Source organism: Chrysochloris asiatica, unplaced genomic scaffold (genome assembly GCF_000296735.1).
Source record: "Chrysochloris asiatica unplaced genomic scaffold, ChrAsi1.0 scaffold00194, whole genome shotgun sequence".
NCBI classification, from domain to species: Eukaryota; Metazoa; Chordata; class Mammalia; order Afrosoricida; family Chrysochloridae; genus Chrysochloris; species Chrysochloris asiatica.
In genome coordinates, this window is record NW_006408712.1 from 4,888,307 (window position 1) to 4,898,890 (window position 10,584).

At 34.7% G+C, this 10,584-nt stretch overlaps 1 protein-coding gene across 1 annotated transcript in view; it reads left to right on the top strand.

The window, feature by feature from the left end:
* The window catches only part of STYX (serine/threonine/tyrosine interacting protein), a 31,605-nt gene extending 26,426 nt beyond the window's left edge, over positions 1 to 5,179 (top strand). The window contains exons 10-11 of the mRNA XM_006872358.1: positions 573 to 666; positions 5,106 to 5,179. Of these exons, the coding sequence (XP_006872420.1) occupies positions 573 to 666; positions 5,106 to 5,179 (168 nt within the window). The remainder of the gene's footprint in view (positions 1 to 572; positions 667 to 5,105) is intronic.
* Positions 5,180 to 10,584: the final 5,405 nt, after the last annotated feature.

Genomic DNA, 10,584 nt, shown 5'->3' on the forward strand with positions numbered 1-10,584 from the left:
TGGCTGTGGCCGTTTGGTTTTAATTGAAAACTGTCTCTTTAAATTTCGAGGAGATCTTTGGGGCTGGGTTGCCCACTAGCTCAGGCACCCTATAGTCACCAGAATAGGGGTGTACAGATAGCAAGGGACCAATGAACAGATACCAGAAGAAAAGAATGTCCACACCTTTATCTCAGCGGTTTTGCCAGTTGTTTGTGGCCGCTCTGATCCTTCCCCCACATGGTCTCACACAAGATGGCGGCTCCTGAAGCAGCTGAGCGTCCCGGACTAGAAAGCAATAGATTTCTTGCTTCTGCCACAAATTCCCCCAGCTGTGAGCCTTCCAACCTTCTAAATATTCCTTTATATGTGGTTCGGAGTTCTGGGACCATCCCCTGAGCCTGCTTGGTCGGGTATTCTGTGTTGTTGTTGGCGGAGCTCCTTTACTGTACTTCCACCCAATCCACCATCTTGTTTGTTCTCTTACTATTAGTTTTGAGTCATAACTGACTTGACAACACACAATACCTGTAGTAATTGTGAAGTTATGAATTTAAATGTATAGTAATTAAATTTTTTTGTTTTTTTTTTAGGAATATGAAGCCATCTACTTAGCAAAATTAACAATACAGATGATGTCACCATTGCAGATTGAAAGATCATTGTCTGTTCATTCTGGTACCACAGGTAAAGTTCTTTTCTTTTTGGAGAAAGTTAGAAGAGAAAGAAGGTAGCATGAATAGAGATGGTATGAACTAAGCTGCTTTTGCTTAGTACAAATTACAATTCGTGTTGTGTCAAGTCAGTTCCGAGTCATAGTGACCCTGTATGGAGTTTCCAAGGAGCGGCTGGAAAAGAGTCTTCCTTGGTGGCCAGAAATATGGTCTGTTCTCACCCTCATCTCCCGCAGGACAGACCTTGCTCTCTAGGAGTTTGGAGCTTTGTAGTTGTGTGCCATGGCAATGTGAGGTTGGGGCTCGGCAGCACCACTTTGGTGTGCCGCATTCGTCACTGGATTCAGGTGGACACAGTTCCAGACCTACAAAACCAGAAGAGCTACCAGATCAGCATTTCGCCAGTCACGTTGCCCCTAGCTTCACTGTGGTCCTAATAGATACTGAAGAGTCCCATCAAGAGCCCCCATGAACAACTTTCAGATTGAGCGCCCTTAACATAGATAGCACTGAGATCAGTAGGAACTCCCATCTACAGGTGGGAACTCTACTGTCACATTTCTTCTACAGACACCATGTGAGCTCTTTCAAGAGCCCACCAGAGATTTCTCCTCTCTGCAACAACTGCACTGTTTGTTTTTACAAATACAACAACCCCACAATGCTCTGGAGACAACAAACAGTTTTAGCACAGAGGAACAAGAGATAATGGCTCAAATAAGTGACCAAGATGCAGAGCCAGAAAACAATTCTGAGGAAGAAAAGGCATTGGAACTAATTCAAAAAGAATTCAAAAGGATCAATAGAAAGATCAAGGAAAGCAAGGAGAACACAATAAAAACTTGGAGAATTCAGGAAAACACTACAAGAACAAAAAGACAAAAGAAATACATAATTTGAAACAATACAAAGCCTGTAGTTAGAAATCTAGAAGATTAATAATAATATCTCTGAAGTGGACAATACAGTGAAAGGCCAAAAGAGTAAATGTGAAGCAATGGAAGCCTGGATTAGTGAGCTTGAAGATACATCTCTTAATACTAGTGTGCTAGAAGGACAACCAGAAAAAGGATATCATGAAGAGGTGATCAAAATTCCAGAACAGAAAGAGACAAGCACAGAGAAAATTGTCGAAGAGTTGTTTGAAGAAAACTTCCCTAGCATCGTGCATACAAGAAGGTGAATAAACTCCAAACAAGATAAATCGCAAAAGAAAATCACCAAGACATATCATAATCAAACTTTCCAAAATCAAACACAAGGAAAGAATCCTAAGAGTAGCTTGGGGAGAATGAAAAGTTACCTATAAAGGAGAACCAATAAGACTAAGGTCTGATTTCTTAGCAGAAACCATTCAGGCAAGAAGCCAATGGAATATCCAGCAAAGCTGTTTAGGACAGGTTTAGGACATTTCCTGATAAATAGGAATTGAAGGAATTTTTTAATATCCAGACCAGGGTAAAGTGAGTTTTTTGGACCTAGAACAATCAACAGCAGACATGTATGACACCACCACCCAGAATTCAACACATATATGTTGTTAAGTGCCATTGAATTTGTTCTGACTCATTGCAACGTTGTGGAGTTTCCATGGAGCACCTGGTGGGATTGAACTGCCAGCCTCATGGTTTGCAGTCTAGTGCTGATCCTGCAGCGTCACAGAAGGATTTAAAGTTAAACAAAACTACATACCTGAAAATAGGGAACCAGAGATCACAATGTATAATGAAGTTGTCAGCTAAAAAGCAAAAAGAGGAAATAGTGTAGATACAGAATTTCCAAATGGCAAAGAAGTGAGGTAAGAAGTAAAGTAAAAACAGATTGTTTTAAGGAGCGTAATCAATAAATTACAGGGTAACCTTAAAACAATACATCTGCACGTCAAAATAAAGAGTAAAATCAGAAATAATTTAGTAAACATTAACACAACAGAAATAAAAATGAAATCACACAAACATGATGAACTCAGCATAGAAAATTCTGTGGAACAAAATGCCCAACAGCACCACAAAGAAACACACAGAAAATGACAACAATCAAGTCATACATATTGATCATTATACTGAATGCAAATGGTTTACATGTTCCATTTAGGAGATATAAAGAGCAGAATGAATAAGAAGACAGAATCCTTCAGTATGCTGTCTGTAAGACATCAAAAAGGTGGAGGTAGCCCAAATGCCTCTCAACAGAAGAATGACTGAACAAACTTTGGTACATGCACACAGTGCAGTAGTACAAAAGGTTGAATAATGATGAATCTGTGAAACACCTCACAACATGGTTGAACCCGGAAGATATGCTGAGTGAAATTAAGTCAATCCCGAAAGGACAAATATTATTCATGTGTGACAGGGCAGACAATATCCAACAAGAGGGAAGTTAGCAGAGGAAAGATGAAAATCATGAAAAGTGAATATAGGTGAATGCTGTTAATTGTTGGTACATGGAGGATTGTAATCATGTAATGAAGCAAAGCATGTGATTTATTAAATGTAGACCTTCACTCAGTTCACAGTAAAGTTATTGTGCTGTTTTGTTTCTGACTCATAGCAACTAGAGTAACGGTCCCACATCTTTCTTCTGTATAGTGGCTGGTGGATTCAAACTGCCAACAACCTTTTTATTAGTAGGTGAGCGCCTAACCACTACACCTCTTTTTTTTTTTTTTTATGTTTTATTGTGAATTATATGATCGTTTACATGGGAGATCTTTAGTTTTACATTCATTCCATCATAAATCCTCTCACTGCCGTGGTTTCAATCCCTTCCATGCATCATCAACCACCCAAAGGGTATATCCCAGAAACCCGCCCCCTACACTTCCCCCTCATCCCCCCAGTTTTCGGCCCACAGTCCCTTTTCCTCTCTGGATCCAAAGTCCCCAGCCGCTTCATCACTCCACGTCATCATCTCTGTCTCTATTTCAGGCATCTCTGTTTCTCTGGGCAGGGTCCCGCTCTTGGCTTTTCTCTATTGATGGGCCCAGAACTACACCTCTTTTTATCTTCCAATGTTTATGTATCCTTTGCCTCTCGTTTTCTTTTTTTGTCAGTACTGCTAAAGAGCTCAACGCTTCATCTGAAAGTTTGTCACAGTGGTTTTATTTAGCTCTGCAGCTGGCATATAGGTTCTTAGACACTATTGGATTGCGTATTGATACTGTATTTCTGTCTTTATTAATCTTATAGTGAAACAGCTTCATGTTTGCATCTGCCCTTTGAATTAACATTGTTGCTATGATTTAGCAGTCTTAAAAAAATTTTCAACAGTCTTTAGAGTAAAAGTTTATGGCCATGTCTTAGGCAAATAACAGCAAACTCTTTACCAGTTTCCTGTTTTCCTCCATTGAGATTCAAAGTCCCGATTTAATTTATTGGGTATATAAGGATAACTTTGATTCTTTATGGATAATTTTTGTACTAGTGACCTCTGATCTACAGAGTAGTTTAGAAACATCTGCTTGTCTGCTGTATGTTTTCATTTCTTTTCAATCCTTAATTTTACGTGCTTTTGAAAGCAGCATCTATGAAAGCAAAATATAAGTATATTCTCAAAAGAAAAGAATACAAACATAATTAGTTGCTTAACTTTCATGTCCTAGTTATGTATGTATTTGATGAAAGCACAAACTTGGTAATTTAACATTTATATACTGCTATTTCTTTGAAAATTCTATTTTTGAAGTAGTTTACAAATTCCTCATTGCTGTTTCACATGAACTCAGCAGGGATGGAATGAATGCTCAATAAGCATTAGGAATGTTCCAGTTAGAGTGGAGTATAGTGTTCTGAACCCTTTAGCACTTGGAAGCAGATGGAAATTTGCATTAATGTAATTTTTTTGAGAAAAAGCAGCTCTAGTATTTGAGGTTCTAAACATTACTGTTGAATTCTTGATTTCTCTTGGACTCCTGGTGTGGTGTGGTGCTGTAGCATCAGCACAAGACTGTGAACCAAAATTTCAGCAGTTCGAGCCTACCTGCCGCCCCTAGGAAACGCTATACAGAATTGCTATCAGTTGGGAGCAACTTGATGGCACTTAACAAGAAGGAAGATCAGTTAATACCACTATTAATGCAGTACTTGATGATCCTTGGTGGCCCAATGGCTAAACATTCACCTGTTAATCAAAAGGTTGGAGGTTTGAGCCCACTCAGCAGTTTGAAGAAGAAAGATCTGGTAATTTGTTTCCATAAAGTCTAGAAAACTCTTAATAGGACAGCTATGAGTTTGAATTAACTACATGGCACAACATTTGCAATATTTAACTTTGGAAAAATGTACTCTGTCATGAAGTTATTTGAGTAATGTATAACGAAAGAATTCATTTAAATTTGCTATTTTTTTTTTAAATAATGTATTCAGATTTTTACAAACAATGACATTCTAACAAATGATGATTTTATTATTAAGTTCCCCTTTTATGTTATGTTCATGCAATAACTTTTAGGTAGTTTGAAGAGAACACATGAAGAAGAAGAAGAATTTGGAAACATGCAAGTGGCAACTGCACAGAATGGCTGACTCCAGAGCAGCATTATAGAGGATGTGAATTTCTAATTGAACAGGAGGAAATACTTAAGAGACAATAATAATGTGAAATGACAAAACACATGTAGTTTCTTTTCAATTGTATGTTGCTTTCAAACATGTTTCTCTGTAACTTGTTGGGCAACATTTTAAGAAGATTTTGGACTTCTGCAATAGATGGCACTGATGGTTTTAGTCCTTTTTTTTTTTTTAAACTACAATTTTAGTATAAACCAAGAATTTTGGACTTGCAAAGAGGTATTATTGCAATAATGCACTTTTCATACTTGAAATTTATTTGTATGATATAGTTATTACTTTAGACAAAATGTAAGTTGGGGGGATTTGTTATAAAATTTGAGTAATTTATAAAAGAATTTACTAAGATTTGCTAAAAATTCATTTTGTGTTCTATATATTACATTTTAAAATAATTTGTTTAATTTTATGATAGAGCTTCTTACAGAAACATTAATAGTAGGAGCCTGCTACATTTTTTGTTTCTGTATCACTCAATACCTTAACTACCCTTGTATTTAAATTTATTTCTTGATCCTTTATTAATAGTCTTAAATCATGACATTAGATAACTTCTCTTTAACATCATCCAGTTACTACTTCCTTTTCTGTTACCTTCCTAATCTGTTTATCGTATTATTTTAAAAACCCACAAAGTTTAACAAAGGAAAATATTTTATAGTACCAGGTGTTCCCCCAAAAAAGGATAAGTGTTATGTTTCACATGACTTTCTGTTTTGCCTATCTTTTGGTACAAGCCAAATGTTATAACTGTTCTTTTCAAAGTCATCTAAGCTGTTTTCTTCCACTTTTGTCCAAAATGGTTCTAACTAGAACGTAATATACTAATGTAGCACTGTTGTGTTATTTTCCCCTTAAATGATGAAACCCAGAAAAGTGCCTTGCATCCTTTAACAAAAAGAAAGAAATCCTCATAACCTTCAAATTAATATGTAGAATAGTTTTAATTTTTTGTAAAAAAAAACACCACAAATCACTTAAAACTCAAAGTATGAGGCTTCAAAAGCTCAGTAAATTGTTTGGAATATGTAACCTTTTTTTTCTGTTCAATCTTAATGATTCTGTGAAGTTCCTCGGACAAAAACTTTTATTTAAAGATGCATTTATAGAAGACAGTGATTTGTGGGAGACTTCAGTGTGTAAAGTAGCTTTATAATCCATTGTTTAAATTAATCCAGTTGTTCCCCATAATTTGTATTAGCAAAGTCACTTTATGGATCCTTTGATTTCTGTGTTTTTATTTATATATAAATTGTTCTAAGAAAAACAGTTTGTCTACTTACGTATGTCCTGTAAGGGAGGAGAGGAGTGTTTTTAACTTTTTATAATTTGACTTTAAGGTAGCACAAACAAAACTTTCAAATCTCACTTTTCTCAGTCCTCCTTAAGGTGGTGCTTTATTAATGGGAATGATTTCTGTACATTCTCTTGGTACCAAGAGGTACTAATAATGCAAGGTAACCTATTAACACCAAGTTACTTTCCTTGCTTTTTTCCCTATGATATAATTATACAGTAAAGGCTGTTTGTATCCAGTAGAGTGGGAACGTGGCAATTAATTAATTGCTTTGTTAATTGGTATTCACCACCCTGATAAGCAGCATATTGTTAATCTTCTTGTAGTGCAGTATTCTGATGTCATTTGGTGTAGTGGTTTAGTGTGGTCAAAATTTGCATTGGGATGTTTAGAACTACCAATTGGTAAAGTGCCAGATGATACTACTTACTGAATGGGTCAGCAAATGGGTCAGCAAGGACCTGGCTTACAAACTAAGAATCTGCAACATTTCATTTTGTAGAAACTATCTACTTAAAAGAGTCTTCATAATAGTAAATTTAGGGTTTAAAAGTTAAGGCAGTTAGGTGTTGTTTTGTTTTTAAATTGTTTCTTAAATACACATACCCTGTCCAGTAGTGTGACCAGAAGTACAGATTTTGGTTATTGATATTAATTTGTAGCTGAAAATTTCCACCTTTTCTATCCACTATAATTTTTATGCTGTCACTGAAGTGCCTGCTCAGCACTGTATATTAAAGACAGATTTTTACAAATGTAGGAAAAGGGATTGGTGTCACCTTGGTTAGAATATTAATGTTGGCATTGCCAACCCACTATCACTGAATTAATCCTGACTCATAGTAACCCTGTAGGACTGAGCAGAACAGTGAATCCTTAGGGTTTCCAAGACGAAATCTGTATGGAGCAGACAGCCTCATCTTCCTCCTAGTGGGTTTGAACTGCAGCCCAACTCTTAAGCACGGCACCAAGGGTCCTTAAAGTGCACATACTTGGAGATTATTCTGTTTATTATAAAACATTGCAAGTTTTTTTTCCTTGGATCTGTTCTTTTACCTATTGTTTAAATAGCTCTTCTTTTGTTTGGTTCCATCTCTGTGATATCTTGATTTTTTACTAATGTTATTTAACTAAGATAATTCAATCAATCATGATTATTTTTCTAGAGTATATGTAATCTGGGCACAGAATTTACAGTGAGATTGTATCAAAACAGGAAAATTGCATTACTGTCTATTTTGAAAGTATGAATAACTTAAATATTGAAAATATTCTTAATTCTAATGGCAGTATTCTTACCTTCTAATTTTTAATTGTTCATGTTAATTTCTAATTAGAGGTTTAAATAACAGTTTCTTTTGTTTATTGATTGCTACTCTTTGGTGGAAATGATAAACTGTGATAAGCATTTGCTACTAACTTAACCACTTAACTTTTAGATCAGAATATTACATTTGGGGAGATTTTGTACTTCATCTGAGTTTAGAAGTAATTTCAGAAAATGTTAAGCATGTCCTTTTAAAAAATATTTAAGATTTATAACCATGATAATTCAAGTGAATTAGAAGTATTTAACTGCAATCTTGAATTATTATATATCAGGATCTCACCTTGATGTAAAGTAAATGAGCAGTTACCTGGTGGATTTTTTTTTTAAATAACTGGTTTAATCCATAATTCCATAACAAAAGTAGCTTTACTTCAATATTTACTTTAACTTTGTGTTAACAATAAGGAAATGAATGATAGGAAATATCTTGAGACTAATTCAAAGATTTAAAAATTTTATTATTATGAAAATAAGTTTCTAGGGTCTTTGAATGCTAGATTTTTTGTCTTATCCATCCATGGCAGCTAAAAGAAAAAAATCACTCAAAATATTCAGGTTTACATGTTAGCTCCCTCTCATAGGGAGTTGTCATACCTCACAGCTCACAGTGTATTCTATACTGACATGTAATTGCAGTTTACTATGCAGCAAAAATGATTCAAGAAGCAAAATAACCTACATTGTCCATTTTACCTTTGTATAGACATTGACTCTTTTAACAAATATTTGTATTTGGAGAAAATGCTTATGTGTGTATAGGAATGTCACAGTACAAAATGCTGCTAGCCTTGGCACAAAGTATTAAAATGATTCTGTGAAGATTGGTGGATGTATTAAACTGTTGTGCCATTATACCTCAAAAGAATTGAAAAGTTCTTTTATATAAGAATTTTGGGTTAAAGTAATCCAGTGTTACTCCAATGGATATTGAGAACCACTTAAGAGTATCTTCCCACTTATTGTGGCCATCATAAATATATCATCTCTGCATATTAAAGTTCCACTTTAAGTATATTTTAAAGGGTTTTGATTCAAGGTAGGGATTTCAGTACAAAAAAAAATGGTAGAACATCTTCCTATTATAAAAAAGTTTCTTGTTATTTTTGCCTCTTAGCCTATGTTGTATATTATATTTACGTTGTCATTACAACTATACTATTATTTTAGATACGAAAGTGTTGCTAACTAAACTATGACAGAAGTCCTGCTGAGCTGCAAAGGTTGGTGGTTCAGTAACAATAGCCATTGATCACAAAATGCACCCGTTTTCATTATACCTTTGCAGAAGTAAAGAACGCCCCAAAATGTAGTGAATAATATTCATATATGAAACAAATCCGATATCAATTTAAGTAGATGTGAGTCAAAGGGATAAGCATTTGGTCCTTCCTAAGTTCAATTTATATTAATAAATATATGTTGTTGTGATGTCCCATGGTCGGTTCCGACTCAGTGACCCTATACAGGGTTTCCGAGGCTATCAATCTTTATGAGCAGAAAGCCTCATCTTTCTCCTGCAGAGCAGCTGGTAGTTTCGACTGCTGACCTTGTGGTTCTCAGCCTGATTCGTAACCACTACACTACATGTATTTTATGGTGAGCGAGACTTAAGACATGTCATCAGGAGGGAACCAGACAGACTTCAGTGAAAAGGAAGGATGGATTGACCATGACAGCAACAAAAATTTCCTTCTATTGTCCAAAGGTGCTGAGTCAACACCTAACAACACACAAGTCAATTTGATTCTGACTTACAGCGATCCCATCGAGTCCCATAAGTTTCCCAAGGAACAAATCCCACTGTTCACCAAGGTTCTTTACTAAACTTTAATAAACCTAACAGACTGAAGAAAATCATATGAACAGGTTTAATGGAATGTAATGTAAATTTTAAAAAAATAAATAAAACACACTGCAGCGACCAGGATAATAGTACCATTATAATCATTAAATAAGAAAAGTTTCCAACAATATTTTAAAAAATACAACATGTAATGTGTACATATTTTTAAATACTTAATTTTGTAATCAATAAAAATATTACTTCAGTAGAAGCTTTATATACCCATGGAAAAAAATCAGGTTGGAAGTATATTTCAGGATTTGCTAATTCTATGTTAAATAGATAACCCACTATAGATGCTCAGTGGTGTGTGGGGATTCTATAAACATTTATTTATATATTTAAGCTATTTGCTTTCACTCTTGTCACATTTTATGGTAATTTTTATTTCTACTCTTTTAACCAGGTATTATTATAAAATACAGCCAGTATTATAAAAAAAGAGTACATTTAGTTCTACTATTTAACTTATCCAATATAACAAAATTAGATTTGAGAAATGATATACCCTTAAATAGTAGTAGTGTTTCTTTGAAACAGAAATACTAAATTTCTCAATGTGACAAGAAACAGTATTCAATGTATTTTTTAATGAGCAGACATTTTTTACTTTATTACCCATATTGACTACCAAGAAACGAAGCCAAATTTTATAAAAATACAATGCAAGAAAAAAATCAAGTTAAAAATATATTCCTTTGGTTAAAAATCATACCCTTTATAATAATGTATAATCTAGACTTATAGCATGTCAGCCCAAAGTAATCTATATGTCATTATACATATACAATGTTTTCTCCAGTTCAGTATTTATGGAGGTCACTGAGTTGTACCAAGAAAATAATTTAACCCTAGGAAGCTTCTTTGAAAGTTGTCTTCTTAAAAGGCTT